The sequence below is a fragment of the Bactrocera dorsalis genome, chromosome 4 (genome assembly GCF_023373825.1).
Source record: "Bactrocera dorsalis isolate Fly_Bdor chromosome 4, ASM2337382v1, whole genome shotgun sequence".
In the NCBI taxonomy this organism is placed as follows: Eukaryota; Metazoa; Arthropoda; class Insecta; order Diptera; family Tephritidae; genus Bactrocera; species Bactrocera dorsalis.
In genome coordinates this window covers 68,878,565-68,901,438 of record NC_064306.1, presented here as the reverse complement: position 1 = coordinate 68,901,438, position 22,874 = coordinate 68,878,565, and the positions used below count along the sequence as shown (strand labels likewise).

Sequence of the window (22,874 nt, the reverse complement as noted above, 5' to 3'; positions counted from 1 at the left end):
CGATATTAACAGCAAACGACGACACGACCACGTGTGGTGAAACGTGATCTGGAAGAATTCAGTATTGAACAGGGCGAGTCACAACGCGTTGATCACTTGCTGCTCATGGTGCACGGCATCGGTGATGCATGTGATCTGAAGCTGCGCAGCGTGGATGAAGTTGGTGAGTGGAACAAACCGCCGTTTTTCATTGTATACTGGAAAATATTTAGCGTTTTCTTAATATTTCTCCTTAGTTGACGACTTTCGCAACATCGCCCAGGCGCTGGTGCAGTCACACTACAAGAATTCAACAGAGATGGGTCTGGTTGGTCGCGTTGAGGTGTTGCCCATTTCATGGCACAGTCACTTGCATTCGGAGGAGATGGGCATTGACGAGAAGCTACGTTCGATTACCTTGGAGTCTATACCGAAATTACGTAACTTCACCAACAACACATTGCTCGATGTGCTCTTCTATACAAGTCCGAAGTATTGTCAGAAGATTATGAACACTGTGGCGGCATCGATGAATGAAGTCTACAACAAGTATCGTGAGCGACATCCCGATTTCAATGGCGGTGTATCGCTGGCCGGGCATAGCTTGGGGTCGTTGATACTCTTCGATTTGCTGTGTCACCAGCAGGCACCAAAGGAGAGTGAAGAGCAGAATATGGTAAGTTTCTTTTTGTCGTTGCGCTCGTAAAAATTAGCTGAAAGCAAAAGCAAAGTAACCGAGGAGACAAACCTTGGTGACATTTAAATCTATACCAAACCAGTTACGTGGATTTGAAAATCTAGCGAAAGACTTTATATTTGTCTGACGAAATTACAATTTTTTAACTGTTTAAAGCCGTGGATTTTGCTTCATAAAAGTAAAAACAAATGCTTCTCTTTGCAGGAAAACCCCGATCAGCTCGGTGGCAGTCCCATGGATGCTAGCAACGATGACGCGAGCGTCACCAGCTATACAATGGGTCCCGCTGGCACTGGCCAACCATTTATACATTATACACAGCTTAACTTTCAACCGAAGAAATTCTTTGCACTGGGTTCGCCTATCGGTAAGTTTCGCATTTCACAAGTTGCCGTCTTAATAGCTCATTTTTTCTTATTGCTTGTCTATTACTTCGTTAGGCATGTTCGTCACAATTCGCGGCATTGACAAATTGGGTGTAGACTTTCGTTTGCCAACTTGCTCTGGCTTTTACAATATATTCCATCCATTCGATCCGGTTGCCTATCGCATCGAAGCGCTGGTTAATCCAGACTTGAGCAGTGTGCGACCGGTGCTGATACCACATCACAAAGGCCGAAAACGCATGCACTTGGAGTTGAAGGAAACAATGACCCGCGTCGGTGCCGATTTGAAGCAACGCTTTTTGGATACATTCAAGAACACGCTGGAGAGTGTTAGCTTCTTGGGCGGCAGTTCGGCGCGGAGCAGTCGTGAGGCGGAAGAGACCATGTCCAAGGAAGTGGATAAGGTAGGTACACCGGGTTTGGTTAAATATTTTCACTTAACGAATGAGTAGGCCAACGCTATAAGTATATTCATAATGAAACGTTTACAAACGCCAAATCGTTTAATCATTTCTATAGGTTTTGAATATGCAAATAGACGCAGAGAAACATAAAAAGTCCAACTCAACCGAAGATCAACCTGGTGCATCGCAGGGCAACACAGATGCGTCGCGTACGCGCTCAGATTCTGTTTCGACATCGCACTCCGATTCCGAAATGGTTGAAATTGATTTCCCGCTCGGAAAATTGAATGACTCCAAGCGCATTGATTATGTGCTGCAGGAGGCACCACTCGAATTCATCAACGAATACATATTTGCACTGGGTGCCCATGTCTGCTATTGGTAAGCGACCTCTGTTACCGCAGCAACAGTTCACTTCACATTTTCATGTTTCTGTCATTGCAGGGAATCCGAAGACACGATACTCTTTGTTGTGAAAGAGATCTACACCGGCCTGGGCATTAGTCCCGACAATCAGGTGCCACAGCAGACGATGACAATTGAGCGTCCAAGCTCGAGAAATAGCAACCCGCTATCATCTCTCAGCGAGAAGCGTTAACTCATTTGACGTCTTTTAATATTTGAGCGGAGTGATGATTAAATAGTTTAAAGTTAGTCTTATAGATTCAATAGTGCAGCGTCATAGATTTACACGCAAACTTTTTCGATTTCGTGCTAACAATTGAAAACAAAATTCCATTAAAAGTTACTGTTTACCATTTTATTTACGTTTTCTTTAGTATTTATTCTTGTACAAAGAAAGATGCCAAAATTTGTATTAACCTTGTGGCTATCTGCACTCCGGCTTCTGTATAAAGCAAATACATCTAATTTAGCTATAATAGTTGTTGTTATATATTAATCGCTTATAAAACTACTTACTGACATGCAAAAACAAAATAATCAATACGAAGTAATTTTTTAACTTTTTTATTTTATTTTTTTACTAACATTGTATGTACTTGGAATTTATGCAAATTAAGCTTTGACACAATAAAGATCATAAATATAAATGTAAAGCTGTTTTTTTAATAAGTTTAAAAAGTAAATAAACCATTTTGATTCAAAGAGCGATTGCTTCGAAAAATTTCGGTATCCCCAAAAGCTTTTTTGTTTTACTGAAATACTAAAAATAATATTAACCAAAAAAAGTCATAACTTCTGTCACTTACTGCTTCTTCTCATTCTGCTTTGCGGCTGTTAGATTTATTAACGCCCGTCTGATTAGAGTTAGAAGCTGCGGAAATTCCTTTTCCATTTCGTCCTTTGCCATTCTTCCTATGTTTTTGTACATAGAAATGATTAAGCTTTAGTTTATTCTCGTCAATAACAGCTAGTTCAGATTGTGTTAATCCGTTAACAATGTTGCCGATTATACTGACCTTCAAAATATAATAAAAATATATTTAGAATTTTTGTTGAGAAATAATTTTATTTTTAATAAAAAATTATGAATACTTACATCAATTTTTGACCAATTCTTGACTTCTCCAAAAGCATCCTTTCGCATCGCCAATTTGGCATATGCTTGCAATTGTGTTTGTGGACAAGACTCGATGCCACCAATCCTTTCGGCGGCCGCTCTAACAAGCAAATAAACATACATGAAGCTTCAAATAAAGCTCTAAAACCCCGAAAAAATCATAAAATTACTTGAAAGCATCCGCATGCATGCGCTCAATGTCGCTTTCATTCAGATGACACACGATTTCGCCCATCGAAATTAAATCATACTCCGAATATGTGTCCGGTCCCTTGCCCAGCCACTCGTAACGTACTTTGCTGGCAATCAACTGCATCTGTTCGTCGTTAAAACCGTTGCTCGTGTCGTTGCTCAATGTGTGCACCCCACCGAAGGCCTCCACTATCTCCACACGTGTCATGCTGATGTTGGACAGCTCTATTACGCTGATAGCTGGTAGCACCAAACGTATCTTGCCATACACCTCCGCCGGTACATTCTCGACGCCATCGAAAGCCTTCAGAAAGAATCATGAAATACAACTATTTGCGCTAAAATACATATATATGGAAGTGGCTGTGTGTGCTTACAATTTTTATTAGGCGCCACACATTCTCACTGGTATTGAGCGATATGCCCTCACTGTTGGCCACACCTAGGCAGGGCTCCAAGCTCGCCCAGTCAGTATTAGTAATATCCTTGTCCTGCAGTAAAACTTGACAATCGTAATTCTGTGCATTCAGCAAACACACGTTGATAAAAAAGAGTCCGTAGAACGCCGCCGAATATTTAAGGCCAAACTGCATTTTGCGGCATTCGTCAGAAGAATGTAAAACTCTGTGCATTTTGCCTTCAATTTGCGTTCAGGAGATGTATGCTTGTACATACATACATACGGGTATATGCGTATAACGGTCACGCCAATCAAATGTTTGCTTTGAGTGATACGTCCAATTTTAAGAGTTCATGGGTGATCAAATGAAAATCAATAGAGCTTTTAAAAGCTCACTTGCAAATCGCAGTTGAAAAATGTTACGTATACGCCACGTACCAATTTCACTTCGAATTATTTCCCGCAAATACTATACACGTATGTATTGAATGGCCAAACACAGTTTTTTCTTTTAAGGGAAGTTGGGCGGAAAATGCTGAAAATCAAATTTCAAAATCGTACTTTTAAGGCATACCGTACACATATTAAGAACATCGATAAGCGCAAACCCAGCAAGCGAAATGCGACCACAGAGACTGAAAATTTACATGTGACCGTCGAGAAACCAGTAGTGACAGTTTAATATGATTTCCTTTCTTTAGGATACCTGCGTTTGACGCGAATTTTAACAGATTCTTTGATATTCCATTGTTTCCCTGGTGCCTTGCACTAGACATTTTCTGCAGCCTTCACGATCTGTCAGCCCTATTTTGCGGCGTGTGCCGCCACTAATTAGTATTCTGATTACGTTCCTACAGTCTTTACGTTTTGCACATGAATTTTGCAGTTTTGCACCCGTCTAGCTCAAGCATCGGTTTTTTTTTTGACCATACTTCTGTTCAGATCGTCGTATAGACAATGCATGGGTTCTTGGCGATCTCGTCCACTATTTCATTGCCCTCTATGCCTTTGTGTGTTAGTGATAAGAATTGTTTAGCGGCTAATTGTTCGTTTAGTGTTCTCCTTGTCTTTATTCATAGCCTATTTATACATGTATTTTAAAAATATAAGTAAGAGCGTTAGTTTTCAGATCGAAAATGTCCAAAGTATCAAGTAACGCTACTGCCGACCGAATTGTTAAAACCGTACATAGCGATACATAATACAATCCTTGGTCCAGAGATGGCCAGTCTATAACATGTCTATTGAAAAGTCCTCGTCCTGACACATAGATGACGCTACCAGAGCAAAATCCGTATGATTTTTAAATAGCCCTAACCTTCAAATGGCGCGTGTTTAAATGTGATCATTAGTTTGTGAACTATTTCATACTATAATACGAGGGCTGCTATAAATATTTCTGGCCTAATAATGAAAATAGGAATATTTATCAACGAAAATGGTTTTTTTTTCGTTAGATTTGGCTCGTCGTGGAAGACCCACACGGTCGATTGCTGTTTTGTTTCGGGCTCATATGCATAGGTCCATGATTTGTCACCTGTGACGATCTTATAAACGTATTTTTTCAGCATTTCTGTACACCAATCCACACGAGCCTTTTTTTGAGCGATTGTCAAATTGTGTGGGATCCAACGAGAATAAACCTTTTTTACGGTGTTCATGCAATATCGAATGTATGCTGGTGGGAGAAATGCATAGCCATGCCTCTATCTGAAGGTATATTTCATGACGGTCCTGCATTATCAGTTCACGTATGGCATCGATGTTTTCTGGCACAACGGCTGTTTTTGGACGACCTTCACAGAATTCGTCTTTGAGCGAGCGTCGGCCACGATTGAATTCGTTGTAACAGTTTTTCACAGTGCTATAGGATGGTGCTTCATAGCCATACCAAGATTTTAGTTCATCGATGCACTCTTGTCGTGATAATCCACGTCGAAAGTTGTGAAAAATGATCGCACGAAAATGTTCACGAGTTAATTCCATTTTTTGGCCGAGATGAATTTTTTAATTCCCTGTAAATAAAACAATTCAAAATTAAATGACAAAACGTTCTGAGTGATGTTATGCTAAAAAATGTCAAACTTTCCAATGGAAATGTCAGATTGCACCTGGCAACACTTAGTGTTGCCTAGTCCAGAAATATACATATATAGCAGCCTATGTATAACTATTTGAGTAAAATAACTTTTGCTTTTATGAAAAAGGATAAAAAGGAGTTTCGTGTGTTGATAAAATATTGCTTATTAAGGGGGATGAATGGAGTTGCAGCAAAATGAAACATCGAAAAAGTTGATAAACTATTTATGGAAGACCGTAAAGTGAAGTTGTGCGAGGTAACAGGCCCTCTACGGAAAAAGCGTTTTGCGGTGGGAGCTAACTTTTGCAGAAATCGTAGAAAACCCAATAGTCGATGGTAACGTCTGTATTTTGGAATACGCATGGAATAATTTTTATTTATTTCCTTAAAAAGGAAGTACCATCAACAGCGACTATTATATGCGTTTTTGGACCATTCGAAGGCCACAATCGCCGAAAAATGGCCGCATTTGAATAAAAAGAAAAATCTGTTTAACAAAGACAATGCAACGTGTCACAAGTCAGTGAAAACGATGGCAAAATCCATGAATTGGTGTTCGAATTGCTTCCGCTTCCACCGTATTCTCATGATCTGGCCCTGTACTCAGATCCCAAAAGAATGCTCGCTGGGAAGAAATTTTCGTCAAATGAAGAGGTCATCGCCCAAACTGAGCGCTATTTTGAAGCAAAATACAATTTGTACTACAAAAATGGTATCAAAAGGTTGGATGGTCACGATAATCAGTATAGTACACTTGAAGGGAACTATGTCAGATTAAAAAGCGAATGGGGAAAAATGTGTTTTACTATGATCTACAGGGGACGTTCCAATTGACCTGTTATAGAAATAAACTGTGAAAATCGTCAGTTATCTAAAATTCGTCATACAAGTATCCAACACGCTCCATCTCTGAGGTATTAAATCATAGATCATATGGCTCAGAAGTATTTTTGGCTTCCTTAAAAACAATAGTTAACCTTTCTATTAATAAATTGTGTAATCGTTACCTCCACTTTCATATATTTTATTATACTAATAATATTTGCTACATTTTATTAACATAAACATATTTTTTAATAAATATTATTACTTAAGTAATATTTATAATGATTAATTAATTTTTCTAATACAATGCTTCTTTAACTAGATCAATTTATTTAGATTTTAGACTATGAAAACGTTATTTGCTAAGTTTAAAGTAATTAAAAGTTAATTAGCTTAAGAGTAGTTAAATTAAAAAATTATAAAAAAATAAATAAAATAAAAGCGTTTATAAAAGCATTAACAATGAATTTGACTAACACACTCTCATACTTCCATACAACCATTCAACAATTTGATCTGGAATTGATATTTACACTTCACATAAACACCGTTAACCCCCTGAATTCAGTAAGAATAACTTACACTAATACAAATTACATAACTAGAAATGAGAGATTAGTTAAATTTATTTTTAGCTATGACCTTAAATGAACTCACTCAGAGCAGAATTATAAAAGAGTAATTCCTCAAGCACCTCATTTTGAGTAGCAGACACTGATGAGTAGTCCAGTTATGGTACTCGAGACCTCTAACTCTCGTTTGGATTATCTAATGGTAAAGGATGAAAAATACTTTTCAAAGAGGTTTCGGGGAGAAAAAATGCCATTAAAAATCGGTAAGCTCTCCACTTGCATTTTTCATTGGGACGCTACAAAAGGGGACCGATTAGGACAACAAACGACGCCATATTTTTTCTCATTCTTTTAATATTTCTCTTCAGTAAGGTTTGCCATTTCATAATGGAAAGATATACGATCCATCAATGTGTCCAAATTATTAAATATTAAATTTACTACCGAAATTCGGAGACAGTGGCATCAACTTTAAGAGCGCTGCGTTCAATTTATGGTCGTTATAATCGTCTTGATAGATCAACAATTGAGCATCTAGTGGAAAAATTTGAATCCACAGGTACAGTACAAAATGTTCCCGTTCCCGTTCCCGTGAGACAAAGAAGATCTTATGGTCGAGAATATTGCTGCCGCTAGCGCATCAATTGAGGAAGACCCAAATCAGTCTCTCACACGTCGTTCTCAAGCGTTGGGCATCTCTGTGACGTCGTTGTGGCGAATTTTGCGAAAAGATCTTGGCCTACATCCTTACAAGATCAAATTGACGCAAGAACTGAAGCCGCTTGACCATCAGAATCGTCATATGTTTGTGAATTGGGCTGAGCAACAATTTGAAAATGATCCGGATTTTCATCGAAAAATCATGAGGCTTATTTCTGGCGCCGTCGGCGTATTTGAGCCATATTACTTCCGTTATGATCAAGACCAGCTCGGTACTGTGAATGGGAATCACTACCGCTCAATGATAACCGAATATTTTTGGCCCGAATTGGCTGATGTGAACTAGGACAATATGTGGTTCTAACAAGACGGCGCCACAAGCCACACAGCGAATGTCCCAATCGATTTATTGAAAACTAATTTTGTTGGACGTGTTATCGTACGAAATGGTCCACGAAATTGGGTTCAGCGTCTGATCAAAACCGATTTTCTTTTATCTAAAAAAGCCTTTGTAGCGCCTTATTGAAAACCCCGTTATATGTTGATTGGACAGTATTTTGGATGCTCGATTAGTAAGTTGAATAGAACAGAACTAGTCGGCACTCATTATGGTATTTGGGTTTGTGTGAATATACAAGTAAAAGGAAAGCATTTTTGAAGTTTTTAGGTGGCAGCTGAAGAGAGTGTTTATTGTTTAGACCTAATATATCGTAATAGATATTGCTTGTAAACAATATGCTATTAATGGATGAAAGATAGCATCACTATGTAGACGGTATTTGAGAGTTTCCTGTGTATCTTTCAAATAGAGCTGAGAGGCTGCCAACTTTAGACAAAGCTTCATTAAAGCATTTAGTTTTCGAAATTTTATCGCGAACCGAATATTTCCAAAAAAACCTTAACCATATTGAAGATTTGATGAATTTCATGCTACTACGAATCAAAGATTTTCCACGGATAGCCTCGATAAAATTTTTGACTTTACTCCAATCTGAGCACATTCCCTCGTATTTTAAAACTTATCGTCCACCAGATCGCCAATACCGTCCACACTGATGTTCAGCGATAGTGGCTTGTCTAGCGACAACAAAGAAGGAGGCGATTTGGTTTGATCGTCTTCGCCGCATAAGCTAAACGAGGGCAAATCTAAGCTCAACGCGCTCGGATGCTGGGAGCTATGCAGTTGACTGGAGCTGTGCATAAGATGTGAGAGACTTGAGTGTTGTAGATGATGATGATGATGTTGGTGTTGCATTTGGTGCAGCTGATTGTGATGTAGAGCATCGTGTTGTTGTTGCTGATGATGCAACAGTTGCATTTGATCATCGTTTTGTTGCTGTTGATGTTGCTGAAGTTGCTGGTGGTGCATTTGTTCCAGCGGTGGATGCACGACCACACCACAGCCATCCATCGCCGGACCGGTTTCAAATGACAAACCGTGCCCCAGATGATCCAGTGACGGCTTATCATCCATTGTCAGCGCCTGATCCAAATTCAGAATGCATTCGGCCTTGAAATTATCAATTGTAAATTGATCGACGTTGAGAAATTTCATTTCGTCATAAGTCGAATTTGTTGTTGCATCCAGATCTAGAGAGGTGTTAAGACCACCGCTTAACAAGCTCACATGATTACTCAGGCTGGTATTGTGATTGAGATGGCTGCTTTGCGGATCCACCATATTGCTGTTATTGTTATTGTTGTTTGTAATAATTAAGGGAGTTGGCGTGTTCGATTGCGTCAGCGTATGCGACATGCTGGACATTGTACTCGTGGGCGGATAAGTTGACCACTCCATGGAGACGCCGCCGCCACGTTCCAGTTGATCGATATTGAGATTGAGAAATATATTTGGTGACATACGAGATGGGGATAAACAGCCGGCGCCGAACGGTGCCTTCGGCTCATTGTCCAACGAATTTGCGGACTGGGGCGGTGTGTCTGGTAGTAAGGTGGTGCCTGTAGGGGCAAAGAAATGTAGCTGCAAATCTATATATTGTGGTTTGCAGAAGACCTCACCTAAGGAGTTGTCCAGCTGTGCGATGGCGTTTTCATCCGCATACGTGGTCTGCGCACCGAGACCATCTTCGGTGTCTGGCAGATTGCCACCCGGCGCATCGTTACCAACTTTCTCTTGCTTGCGCCACTTGGCGCGCCTATTCTGAAACCAAACTTGTACACGCGCCTCGGTAAGATCGATGCGCACCGCCAGCTCCTCGCGAAAGAAGACGTCCGGGTAGTGGGTACGCTGGAAGGCGCGCTCTAGCTCCAGCAGCTGCAATGAGTTGAATGTGGTTCTGCAATAAAAAGGTAAGAACACATGAAAAAGGCGGCGAAAAATGACAAGTGAGAGTCCACACTATGTTTTTTGCTTTTTGTGTTGCCTACAGTGGCGTGTTCAACATAAGCACGCAAATTACACAAAATTCCCTACCCACCGGAGCAGAGCCCCCTATAGTTTGGTCATTGGTTGTTGTTCCCGTCTATGTACTTGTCGATTCCGTCGTGTTATATTACTGTCAGTTGGTTCAATGTACTTGTTGTGCTTCGCCATAATACTTAGTCAGTCGGTCAGTTGGAATTTATTTTTTGAAATTTTTATTTTCCTCATACGTTTCTTTTAGCTTTTGCTTTGGCTTGTCTACTTTTGTCATTTCTTCTCACCACCAATATTTTCCTCTAATCCTCGATTGGTAATCACTGGCAAAGAGGAATTGTGAAACATGTGAAAATATGTACGAAACCTGAACGCTTTCCACGCTCTTCTCTTATGACCATATCTACCAACTAAGATTTTTACTTTTGGCATGTTTTCGTTTTGTGTGGAGGAAAGTAGAGAAAATATGTAACAATTCATCACTATCGTCAGCGCGAAATCCCTTAGACATGATGTAACCGTTATATTTCTATATAAGTATATATGTATGTGTAGCTAGTTCTTTGCAATATCGATTCTAGGGATTTGTTTTTATTTCTACAACTTTTTATACATATGTACATATGAATTTATTTAGTTATTTTGACAGAAAATAATTTATAAAGTTAATTCTACAACATATGTCAATATATTCAAACTCCGATTTGAATACAAAAAAAAAAAAAAATAGCTCCTGAATAAATAATAGTGCAGATAGTGTGTTCTACGACTTCCGATCAGTGGTATACAGGAACCTGGTTTGCTACATTAAAAGTCAAGTATGTTTAACAAATTGCCTGGGTAGATAAGAGCGTGAAAACTAAGACCCCTTCGTCTGTATTTGATGCTATATTGAAGTTACTATATTTTTAGAAGGAGTGTTCTGTATGAAGTCAGTCTCCGAAACCGAGAAACAAATAAAAGCAAGAAATAAACTTAATTTTTAGAATTTGTTGTCCTATTTTGGATTTATTAAAAAACTGCAATGTCTGTCAAAAATTCCCATTCCCATTAGGCATTACATATTGAATGGGGCAGGCAAAAAGTACCAAATATGTCAGTATATCCGACGAATTTCGATCAATCATTGAAATATTTGTTTAAACAAATCCAGATGTCTGAATTTGGTATCGCCGTAAAACTAATACGGTTGTGTAAACTGACGTTGAACAATACCAAAAGCTTGGCCAGGATCGGGAAGAACTTCTATGAGCTTTTCGATACTAAACGAGGTTTCAGACAAGACGAAATATCTCCTGTCATCAAATAAACTGTCATCGCACTTGCGACTTGGCTCCCACGTCACTGTTGACAGTCATAGCTTTGAAATTGTAGATAATTTCGTCTATCTTGGAACCAGTAATAACAGCAACAACAATGTCAGCCTCGAAATCCAACACAGAATAACTCTTGCCAACAGATGCTACTTTGGACTGAGTAAGCAAATGAGAAGTAAAATCCTCTCTCGACAAAGAAAACCCAAACCCGTCCTGTTATATAGGGCAGAGGCATGGACGATGACAAAATCTGATGAGTCGACGTCACGAGTTTTTAAGAGAAAGATTCTGTGGAAGATTTATGGTCCTTTGCGCACTGGCCATGATGAATATCGAAAATGATTGAACGATGAGTAATATGAGATATATGACGACATTGACAGGGAATTGGGAGACAGCGTCTACGCTGGTTAGGTCATGTCGCCCGAATGGACGAAAACACGCCTTAGGAAGCAGAGGAAGGGGAAGACCTCTCTCCGTTGGAAAGACCAGGTGGAGACGCACCTGGCTTCGCTTGGAATCACCGATTGGCGCCAAACAGCGAAGAGGAAGAACGACTAGCACGCTGTTCTAAAATCGGCTATGAAAGAGTAAGCCATGCGCCAATAAAGAAGAAGAAGAAGAATTTCCAAGAATTAGAAAGCACTATTTTTAAGGTTCAAGGCAAAAATATGAACTTAAAGAACGCTTATTTTTCATACACTCCATAAATGGTCTGTATCTTGAAGACCACAAAAGTCAATGTCGAGTGAAAGTTTTGTTCTCATATGCAATCAATGATGGCGTAGCGAAAATATGTAAATCTCATCCACGATTACGGCGTATGATTATCGTTGCTTAATGGGCATCAAAAATTGCAAATTGGGAGGATGAAGTCATGTGTAGAAGTTCACGCACTTGAGGAAAGTTCTCTGAGCGCCATTCACTTGGGAGTGGCCAGACACGATTCTTTTACATATAGCTCAAGCAGCTCACGACTTCCAGTTTTAGATCAAGTATTCTCTGGATAGCCGAAGAGCTTCCGTATGAAGTCAAGCTAAAGTAAGCGGCGAACCATCTCTCCCCACGGTTGTGCGCAGAGTTTGGAACCCGTCACGTATAAAACGCCTCCAATGAAAAGGAAACAACATCGAAAATTGCAATAAAGAATATTCCAAGGTTTCTATGCCAATGTGGTCAATGAACAGTTTAAATTATTTCACCAATACAAGCTTCAGACTGACGAACTTTTCTCAGAGATTGACGACGGTTGCAGTTTGAAAAAGTTTATCTTCTTTATTTTATTTCAGACGTTATTTCTAACCGATATATATTGTTCAATCCAAGCGATTTTAATAAATCCATAAACTCATTGAGTATTCGACCTATACAGCTTAAGCATAACTTTCATAAAGACAAAAAATCTGCCAACTATCAATCTCAAAGGTAAAGGTAAAAATAAAAAATAAATGAATTTAAAAAAATCCAAGATGAGATACTACGGCATTCATTCTAGATTGTAACACCGTTGCATCTTAAATATTCAGGACAGAACTTAGACATGAGAACAACGACCCTACTTCTAAGGATCTGAATAATTCTCTGTGAAATTTGACTTATTACAGGTTCTAATGCGGTTTAGTTGTGTTGAATATTCATTGTAAAAGAAAACTTCTTCAGTTTTTCTTGAATCGTCGGAACCGTTATATTAGAAAAAAAGGGAAAATAAAATGCCTACTTATTCATCTCACTCCGCTAATGGCAGTGCGCAAAATTGTGTCGTTAGCTCAGTACGTTGTTATTGTTTTTGCATTTTTTCTTTCTCTTACATACCTGTATCGCCTCTGTTTTCGCTTCATTGTGCTTTTCTCCATAAGAGAATTTAACGATTTATTGGTGTCTTGACGAGCTGTGTTTCATATTCACTATTGTCTAACCACTTTTATAAGGAAACCTTAAGATACAGGCTCCTGCACGTTCACATTTTTTCATATTTTCTAGTTATAGCATATATATTTTCGATCTACATAATTAAATGTGTATTTAAAATTCACTTCTCCTTACATAAATATATATGTAGTGGTGCATTTATGTGAATATATCTGCATGATTTTTTGAATTTTACGCAACATTTTCACATAACGATTTCTTAAAAATATAAATTATAGCGAATTAAAAACCCGAAATACCATATAGTTCCATAACTTTTTCTTAACAAAAATGCATTTAAATGAAATATTTTGCAACAACACACACACAATGAGATATGCCCATGCAAACCGTTATGCTGGCATGTTTTGTACGATTTTACGATTTTAGTCTGCTGTATGTCCCACCGACGATGTCACCAACTAGACTAAATTAGGGGATTGTGTTGGCATGTTCTGAACTTTAGAAGTTCGCTGCGGAAGCCCTAGAAATTTATGTTCTACGACTATTCCGCTCGCTGTTTTTTTTTCTATTTCTGCTACTTTTATTTTGAATGGTCTTTTTGTTTCAGCATTTTTAGCATTTCAGCTTTACTATTTATATTGTTATTTTGTTTTTAACACTGCTGTGTTGTTGTTGTAACGTATTATTCATTTCTAGTATTCGGTGATTATTGTGAGATTCCCCTTTGCACTTTCTACAAAATATCTTTATTATCGTTGCTTATTTTTGTTTACGATAGTAAGGTGCTATTGTTGTTGTTATTATTATTATTATCCTCTTTACTTTCTAAGCTATTTACATACACATATACCCATATATTAAATGACGTATGTCACGTGTGTAAAAAATGTAAAATCGGGGAGTAGTTAGAGGGAGATTTTATATTTTTGATGGATTTTGGTTAGCTACTGGTAATTCGAGCCGGAGAAATATATGTATATTTTTAAAACCTTGTGTGCGTGTTTGATGGCTTATGATCTCATAGGCTCATAATGAGAAAGCATACAGTATTTTTATAACAATGATACATATTAAACTCATAACTAACAAACATACTCAGAAGTTAATATCGCTTTAAAGGAAAAATACACTTTCTTTTCAAATTTTCGATTTTTATTCCAAAGGACATGTCATCGAAGGCGAGACGCCTACTACAACGACCTGTCGATACCATTGTTGTAGTATGATTTTTATGATATTTAGCTTCCAAATAGGTTTCAGTCTTAGCAATTACCTCTTCATTCGTTTTAGGTCTAAAAAAAGGAAATTAATGTTGAATTCATAGTCAACCCTCCTTACTTTAGTCTTTATTACTTGACTTTTTTTATTTTGGTAAGGATTTCTCTTTTTCTTCTTCTTTATTGACGTGGACAACACATAGCCGAATTTACAACAACGCGCAGTCGTTCTTCCTTTTAACAGTTTGACGCCAATTGCAGATACCACGTCTAGTCAGGCAATTCTCCACTTGGTCTTTCCAACGGAGTGGATGTCATGTGTTCCTCTGCTTCTCCCGGTGGGTACTGCGTTGAATACTCTCAGAACTGGAGTGCTTTCGTCCATTCGGAAGACATGGTGTAGCTATGGTCTTAATTCGCTATGTTCATGTCGTCGTATGTAAGTATCTTCATACAGCTCATCATTCCAATGCGTAAGGGACCATAAATCTTCCGCAGAACCTTTCTCTGAAAAACTCGTAATGCCGACTCATCAGATGTTGTCATCGTACATGCCTCTGTACCATATAGCAGGACGGTAATGATATGTAAAATTTGATCTTTGTTCGGCGCGAGAAGACTTTACTTCTCAATCGTCTACTCAATTCGAAGTAGCAGCTGTTGGCAAGAGTGATTCTGCGTTCGATTTCGAGGCTGATGCTGCTGACGAAATTATCTACGCCTTCGAAATTATGACTATCAGCAGTGGCGTGAGAGCCAAGTAGCGAATGCGACGACTGTTTATTTAATGACGGGAGATATTTCGTATTGCCCTTGTTCACTACCATACCCGTTTCTTTTGCTTCTACGTCCAACGTGGAGAAAGCAGCACTAACGGCGCGGTTGTTATGTGGCAAACTATGTTGAAGCTCAAAATATCGTATCTCTTCTATTACTTCTTTTTACTATGAGTTATGTTGCGGAACAAAATATGTGGAAGTCAATATTATAATGCTTGAGAATCACCGACTGGATTCGGTGGAAGGCACTCCTAGCTAACGAACAAGTGGCTGGTCAGTTGTCTCCGAGCACCTGGAGAGTCAGGACAAACATTTTCTAGCGACGTGTTTCTGTGAGTGGTGCAAGCCGAAAAAGCAGCGTTCGTTAAAGCAGAGGTACGCGATTAAAATCTCTGTGAAACTCGCTAAATTTGCGACAGAGACGTTTGATATGATTAAGCAGGCTTACCCAGATGTTGCTTTAGCAAGAAGTGGTGTGTTTCGGTGTTATCAAGCCCTTTTGGAAGGCCAGGTCGCTGATGAAGACCGTGCTGGGATACCTGACAAACATCGACAATGTAACTCGTGTGCGCAAAGTTTTGAACTCAGACCGTCGGCTCGGCTCCCAAGGCTATTCCGGAGAATGCCTTTCGTGACGATTTCAATGCTTGGCAGCTAAATCGAATAAAATCATAAACGTCTTATCAAGAATGATGGCAAATAAGGCTGCATGTGTTCCAGCCGGCGAGTTTTACTCGCAAAGGTAATGAGATCGATTGTATTATTTGCTGCTTCAATATGGATCTAGACGCTAGGCATTAAAGCATACCCCAGGCAAAGAATCACATCTAAGCCAAGTAATAAGTGGATATGGGTACTTTAGCAGCTACCTCTACAGATTCCATCACGACATTAGTCCGAATGGTCCGACACCAGAGTCTCTGAGTATGTATACTTTTATTGCCCTCAATTTTTAGATATAATGGAAAATTTGGCGTCCACTGAGAACTCCAAAGCTGCCAATGAAGCGGCAGCCTCAATCATGACAAAACTGAGACAAATAGAGCAGTTTGGTCGTCCATCAGTCCATGCCATAGAGGAGACTTAAATGTTTTATCGCCCCCACGAAGTAATACTCAATCAGGTGGTTCCGTGGGAGAGTCTTGGAAGGTTTGTTCCTCACCCAAAAAAATGAAAAGTGTTCGAATTTTGAGACCGTAACTGTCTGCCTTAAAGTACACACAGTGACAGTATTAAGACGCTGAACCAAAATTCATTACTTCAATTTTACCACAATACTATAATTCTTTTTACTCTTTGGTTAGCAACTTCAATGCTTAAGATGTTGCCAATGGAAGATTTCACGCATAAACAAACATATACACAAATATAATACTAAAAATATATTCGATGTATGTATATGAGAGGGATGCGGTGCTAAATTGGAAACAATAGATTTGCTATGATATTGTCTTAGACAACGGTAAACATGTACTCCACAAAGAAATTCATATATATTTATGTACGTTACTTTAATAAGTGAATGAAATCATTAAAAAGAAAGCCAGAAAAAAGTACTTTTAAGTATATACTCGTAGTATGTACTTAATCCCAGCACAAACTGCAGAGAGATCTGCTAAAATGAGATACAGGGTTCGTCCGGAAAGTAATAGGACTGATTTTCTTCTTTTTGGAGGGCCGGGAAGAGGTCGCTGATGAAGACCGTGCTGGGAGACCTGCGACTTCGACAAACACCGACAATGTGACTCGTGTGCGCAAAGTTTTGAACTCAAACCGTCGACTAAGTATTCGTTTAATTGCCCAAAAGTTAAATTTATCAAAATCTGTGGTTCAGTCCTCAATAGACTTAAATGAGGGGTCAATCCGGTCCGACAAGACATCGCAGCCGATTGGAAGTTGCACCACGACAACGCTCCGGATCACAGCGCCTTTCTTGTGAACAGCTACAAGTACCTAATCAAGGCCGGCATTCCGAAATTCCGCAGCCGCTCTACAGCTCAGATATGACCACTCGGACTTTTTTTGTTTCCTTGCCTGAAAAGGCCGATAAGAATATGAACACTGCTCAGGTTAGTATGAATAAATGTGTGTCAATAAGACAATACATACACACACACATGTTTCCAATAGGAAAACTTTGATACCCCTTCTCCATAGCCACGTGCGTGCGTAAGGGGTTGGTCAGTTTTCTGAATGGATGATGTGACCGAAGTCAACACAAGAAACGCTGAAGGCTATAGCAACCGCGCTGTGTCCAGTACGTCGGTAATCTGATGCACATGAATTGTGTTGAAGTGAAAACAAAAGCTGACCGTTTGACGACTTTTGACACCTGCGCCATTGTCTACGACCCAACGAATCTCGCCAATAAAAGCGCTCTCTCAACATCGCGCAGTCACAGTTATCCTTTCGTTCCAGTCGTGTGGTGTACATCATGACCTGCGCGGAGCTTGATGCTCACAGTTTCTAAATTGGTTAACAAATAAGTGCTTAAAAACAAGATTTCTTCCAAAAATGGTTAGTTCTTCTTTGCGACAAGTCAAAACGGTGCCAAGCGTAATAATTAAATTTCTTTACACATTTACCAGATCGCGTTATTATTGTTATCGTTGTGTCTTGGTAATATTGTTGGCCATCGTTTGGATAATTTTCTATTCAAACCCGTTCTCGACTTCATTGGGTCCGAAGTAACGCCCGCGATACCAAAGACCTCAATCGATGAGTTTCAGAACCCGGTTGAGGATGCAATATTTTCGGAGTTACGCGACAATGATAGCGCTAAAGGTGTACAGAGACGCGGTGAAGTTGGTAGAAAAGATCTGTTGCAACATCTTTACGCAGCTTATGGATGCTTGAGCTCCTTTGAAGGTTGGACGAAATCAAAAGATAATGTAGATTTCGATTTGCAGCCGAGCAAAGGGTTCGAATGCAAGAGGTACAAAAAGAAAATATTTAAAAGTGAAGCTGTATCTTTTAAGCAGGAAAACCCAGATGGTTTCTCACTTGAGAACGTTGTTTGTTACTTTTTAGATCCGAGCCACCCAAAGACGATTTACCAATCGAAATCTTCGGCCAAAACCAGTTGCAGACACCGCCTGATGGTCAGAGCAATGAGCGTACGCTTAGCAAGGACAAGTCCTCTTTAACTGGTAACAAGTTTCCTCGCGCTTTGCCTGTTTCTCACTTTGCAGACTTTTATCAAGATTTGCTGATTGACACGAGCAAAATAGACGCTAAAAGGGCCGGCACTGCTCCGGTAATTGGCTGTGATTGTAAAGTTAAGGTAAGGTTGATGTCAGAAGTTCGTTGTAAAGATATGTAGAATGTCAAAAGGGGAACTTTTTGGGCTTTCGAACTAGAGAAATTTAAAATGAATGGTATAGGCCAGTTTATTACAATATTAGAAAGGAAATTATACTACGTCCGTCAAGACTATCTTATATAATATTTTACCTTAACTTGTTATATTTCATCCATTCGAATCGAATCTGGGTTAAACGAGTTCAGAGAGATTTTTTTTTAATATTTTCCTATAAGCTATAACGATTAGCCTCCTTGATTGACTTTATCTTTACTTACTGAACTGGCAGTACCATTTGAAAAACAAGTTTGTTTACGTAACCACTCAACCTAGATTCATTACTGCTACAATCTTTTTCAGATCGATCTCTTGGACTTGGGTCAACAGCACTATCCACGTTATCTCATGAACGCAGTTTGTCAAAACAGCCAAGCACCTAACCAATATCCGCAGAAGTGTTGGCGCGGTTCCTACTGCAAACCACTGGAGTACAAAGTCAAAGTACTCACACCACGTTCCTTATTGGAACCGACACAAAACGATCCGGCGTTGGCTTGGTTACCTGATGAATTGCGACAAGAGTGGAAATTCAAGACCGTCACTGTGGCGGCTGGTTGTTTTTGTTCGTACTGATGCCGTTATTCGAGATTGAAGATATTTCTTGTGTGGAAAGATTATACTATTTATCTATGGTATTGAACTGATCGTTTACATTTTAACATATTGATTTAATTATATAATATTTGGGGTAATATATATTTACACCAAACATGGTTTTGACGTTAAATAATGTGATAAATACAATACATATGTAATCAAAATTGAAAATGCAAATGTGTTAATAAACACAAACAAATTTTACATCACGAACTTTTCTTAAAAAACGGAGAAAAATGGAAAAAAGTCAATTTTGTATTTGAAAGTAGACATGTGAGAGTCCAATTACAAACTATCTAGGGTAGTGTGGTAGAGTGACTATCTGAAGATGCACCTAGGTCTTCACTGAACTGTCATGTATGTGTGTTGAAACCTTCTGTTGGTCGCCACATCTTTTGGCTATCGGCCAGCTTGCCAAGATCTTCGTATTCACGCTGAATTTATCCACCGTTGTACCAAAGATACCTTCTGTGCCCACCCTGACGTTAAAGTCGCCAAGCACGATTTTGAAATCGTGGCGGAGGCAGCTCTCATAGGTGCGCTCATAGAAAACATCTTCGGTCACATCGTCCTTCTCTTCCGTCGGGGCTTGGACGCAAATCAGCGAGATGTTGAAGAACTTCGCTTTGATCCATCCACCAAGGTAAATGCCGACGGAGTCTCTCACACTCCACGAATCCTACACCGAATTTGCGGTCCATCGTATGGCCACTGTAATAAATGTCACAAGGAACTACTCGTCTCTGTCCTTGTTTACGAGAACATCAACCAGCTGGGAAGCTGCACCTTCCCAATTAAGTTACCGAACATTAAATCGTAATTCATAATGCGTTGGCCATGGTCGTCATCAAAAAGGAGGTATCTCATCCGAGGCTGTTGTTTCTTTTTCATTGAAGGCGTTTTTAATGTGGTGGGTCCCAAATCCAGCACACAACCTTGGGGAGGGATGGTTCGCCTTCAAACGGATGTCCTTTGGCTACCCAGAGGATATTTGGTCTAAGACTAAAAGTCGTGAGCTGCTTGAGCCATATGTATGGGAATGGCGTTTAGAGAGCTTTCCTCACTTCCGTGAACTTCCACATATGATTCCATCATCCAAATTTTATTTCGTCTGGTTCTCGTTCACAACCAATTCCATATGCTCCAGTCTGGAAATAATTGTGCAGTTGTTGAGACCTGGCGTAGGCCAGGAGCTGTACATTCTTTTAGAAGATTGTACCTTCTATATTTAGCTCTGCAGCTCGCATTATTTTTTCCATCCAGCAATACATTGAAGAAGTCTATTGTGACTTCTTCAACTAACTTTTACTAAAACAAAGTCAATTCCCAGTAATGTCAGATAAAAAAAATTAATTTATTTTTTTTCTAATTTTGCTACAAAATTTCCGTTGACTCAAACTAAAACTCCACCAAAAACGCCAATGTAAATTAAAAGTGAACAAGAGAAATTTCGCACAATGAATGGTGGACCCTGTTCTAGATGCAGTGAACTACAACCATGTTGTCGTTGCGGAGAAATACCGTCAAACCTCGCCTTTCTTAGAAAAGTGCTGAATAAACCGAAAAGGACCAGAAGTTGTCGACACAAGCGACCACGATGTGTCACATTGGCCGCCGGGGGAGACAGTATTGATTGCCTGTGCTGTTTTGATGAAAATTTGGCAGCCGGCAGTGATCGTCGCCTGCAGACATGGCAACGCGAATTGCAATTGCGCAACAACATAGCCGATCGACTCGTGCAACGTACCGGCAAAGCATACTGCGAGCTGCTCTTCAATCGCAGCGTCACTGTTGATGGACGCGACAAATCGATGACGCAGCGACTATTGGCGCATGCGGAGAGTATAAACCCGCGAGTTCATCAAAAGAAGGCTGCCTTCACGGAGTATTCTCCAGATGGATGTTCTACAATGGAACTGATTTCTACACAACCTGCTAAGCAGAGATATTTTGAAGTTTCTGGTCTGCCAGCGGGTGTAAAATGCGAACTAATCGGTGAGAATTGCTGTGTGCGCCGATCCGGTTGGGTAACCTCGAGAGCAGTACAGGAAAATATTGCCGCCAAAGTCAAAGATATTCGACGCGTGCTACCATTTTTCCCAGACATCGAGTATTTGCAGATTATTGGCAGGCAAATGACACTTTACGATAAGCCAGAAGATTTTGATGAGTATGCTTGTTTGGAAGAAGTGTTTGACCAGGAAAATATCGATGAACCTTGCACCAACGAAACATGTCCGTTCAATGCGAATATTGCGGTGGCAGTAGACTCGGAGGATAGTGAAGTTACGATGGATGAGAGTGCGCTGGAGGTCGACGGTGCTGAGCACCAGAAGGAAGCTGGCGAAAATGTGATGAATTGTGAATTGGATGAAAATATAGATGAAAAAATGGCAGCGCTGGCAGTTGATGAAAAAGAAAGTTGCGCAATAAGCTGCTGTAACAGTGATATTGACTTTTACAGAGAGTTGCTTTCGAATAGAGCGAAATGTCACGATATTTTCTACAGACCTTAAGTACCCACCGACGGGTGCTGTGCTCAAAGCTTGCTATCAAATCGTCAACTTGAGTAGGTGGGGGAAATTTATGCGCCTGATGAGTGATAGACGTCTATTGGAAGTCACTGTTGGTTTTATAATTATTAATATAAGGCCTTTTCGCAGTGTTTCCGATATTACTTCGTTTCGCTCGTCAGGGAGATAAATTTGCTGCTACTCCGATATCTCAACCTTCTGCGGATATCTAATATTTTTATTGAGGACTAAAGAGTAACATGTGTCAAAAGTTGAGGTTGTTACAACTACAAAAACAGTTCATAAATACTTCAGAAAATGCTGCTTGCGTAAAAGCCGAAAATATTCCGTTGCAGCGATCCACTTATTTTGCGAATAGAAGTGCACCTTATTTTACTTTCTGAACATTGGGTTCACTCTGTATAAATATATTCTCATTGTTTATTTACATTTCAAAAATCTGAAAATCATTGCAGTAAATAAAATAACCGAAAATGAAAACAACGATTAGATTTTACATTTACTTTTATTCCGGGCAAATTCATTGCATAAAAAGTACTACAATTAGGAGACTTTTTAGAAAAATAATCTTTCATTGCTGCTTTCCAGTGATTACATGTGTATTGTGCATTAAACATTACTAGCTTTGTAATTACTTGTGATTACTCAAATAAAAGCAAATGATTACAAATTACTTTTCCACAAGAAGAAGGCTAGAATAACTACTTTTATAAAATCTAAAATGAGAATATCGTTCAAGTTTCTAGCATTTATATAATTAATATTATTTTTCTGGTTTCAAAAACTTTAATATCGGAGAATGAGTTCCTGATAATTCGACTTATTTTTTATTGATTTCAAAAAAGTAAGAGCAGTTAAAAAATCTTCGTTAAATATGCTTATATTCAGTAATTCGATATTGCTAAAGCAGGTATATTGTTCAAGTCTTCAGTTTTAAAACTTTCAAAGAGGATTTCCGTAGACTTTCTTTACTATAACTTATACTAGATCAGTTGTAATCGGCAAGTGTGTGAGAAAAAGGAGACTATTTTGTTAAATTATTTATTTAATGAGTGAATTCAACATATTAAAGTCTTGCTAAAAAGTTATAACTATGTTTTTTCT

The 22,874-nt window shown here is 39.2% G+C and overlaps 4 protein-coding genes across 4 annotated transcripts in view; 2 read left to right on the top strand and 2 right to left on the bottom strand.

Annotated features, from left to right (window-relative positions):
- Positions 1 to 2,524, top strand: part of LOC105224902 (mucin-17) — a 57,604-nt gene extending 55,080 nt beyond the window's left edge. The window contains exons 5-10 of the mRNA XM_049455406.1: positions 13 to 163; positions 237 to 655; positions 881 to 1,043; positions 1,117 to 1,466; positions 1,582 to 1,847; positions 1,911 to 2,524. Coding sequence (XP_049311363.1) covers positions 13 to 163; positions 237 to 655; positions 881 to 1,043; positions 1,117 to 1,466; positions 1,582 to 1,847; positions 1,911 to 2,064 — 1,503 coding nt within the window. The 3' untranslated portion in view covers positions 2,065 to 2,524. The remainder of the gene's footprint in view (positions 1 to 12; positions 164 to 236; positions 656 to 880; positions 1,044 to 1,116; positions 1,467 to 1,581; positions 1,848 to 1,910) is intronic.
- Positions 2,525 to 2,649: 125 nt separating this feature from the next.
- LOC115066057 (uncharacterized) lies at positions 2,650 to 5,231 on the bottom strand. The gene is made up of 4 exons (XM_029549669.2): positions 3,558 to 5,231; positions 3,159 to 3,484; positions 2,968 to 3,088; positions 2,650 to 2,887 (listed from the first exon to the last, which is right to left on the bottom strand). The coding sequence occupies exons 1-4, from the start codon at positions 3,810 to 3,812 to the stop codon at positions 2,687 to 2,689; spliced, it is 903 nt and encodes a 300-aa protein (XP_029405529.2). The 5' UTR covers positions 3,813 to 5,231; the 3' UTR covers positions 2,650 to 2,686.
- Positions 5,232 to 6,681: 1,450 nt separating this feature from the next.
- On the bottom strand, positions 6,682 to 13,935 carry LOC105224903 (paired box protein Pax-3). Its single transcript, XM_049455408.1, has 3 exons — positions 13,223 to 13,935; positions 9,737 to 10,014; positions 6,682 to 9,676 (listed from the first exon to the last, which is right to left on the bottom strand). The coding sequence occupies exons 1-3, from the start codon at positions 13,261 to 13,263 to the stop codon at positions 8,730 to 8,732; spliced, it is 1,266 nt and encodes a 421-aa protein (XP_049311365.1). The 5' UTR covers positions 13,264 to 13,935; the 3' UTR covers positions 6,682 to 8,729.
- Positions 13,936 to 17,446: 3,511 nt separating this feature from the next.
- LOC105224960 (uncharacterized) lies at positions 17,447 to 19,440 on the top strand. The gene is made up of 4 exons (XM_029549668.2): positions 17,447 to 17,795; positions 17,867 to 18,213; positions 18,309 to 18,561; positions 18,940 to 19,440. Exons 1-4 carry the CDS (start codon positions 17,793 to 17,795, stop codon positions 19,210 to 19,212), a joined length of 876 nt encoding a protein of 291 aa, XP_029405528.2. The 5' UTR covers positions 17,447 to 17,792; the 3' UTR covers positions 19,213 to 19,440.
- Positions 19,441 to 22,874: the final 3,434 nt, after the last annotated feature.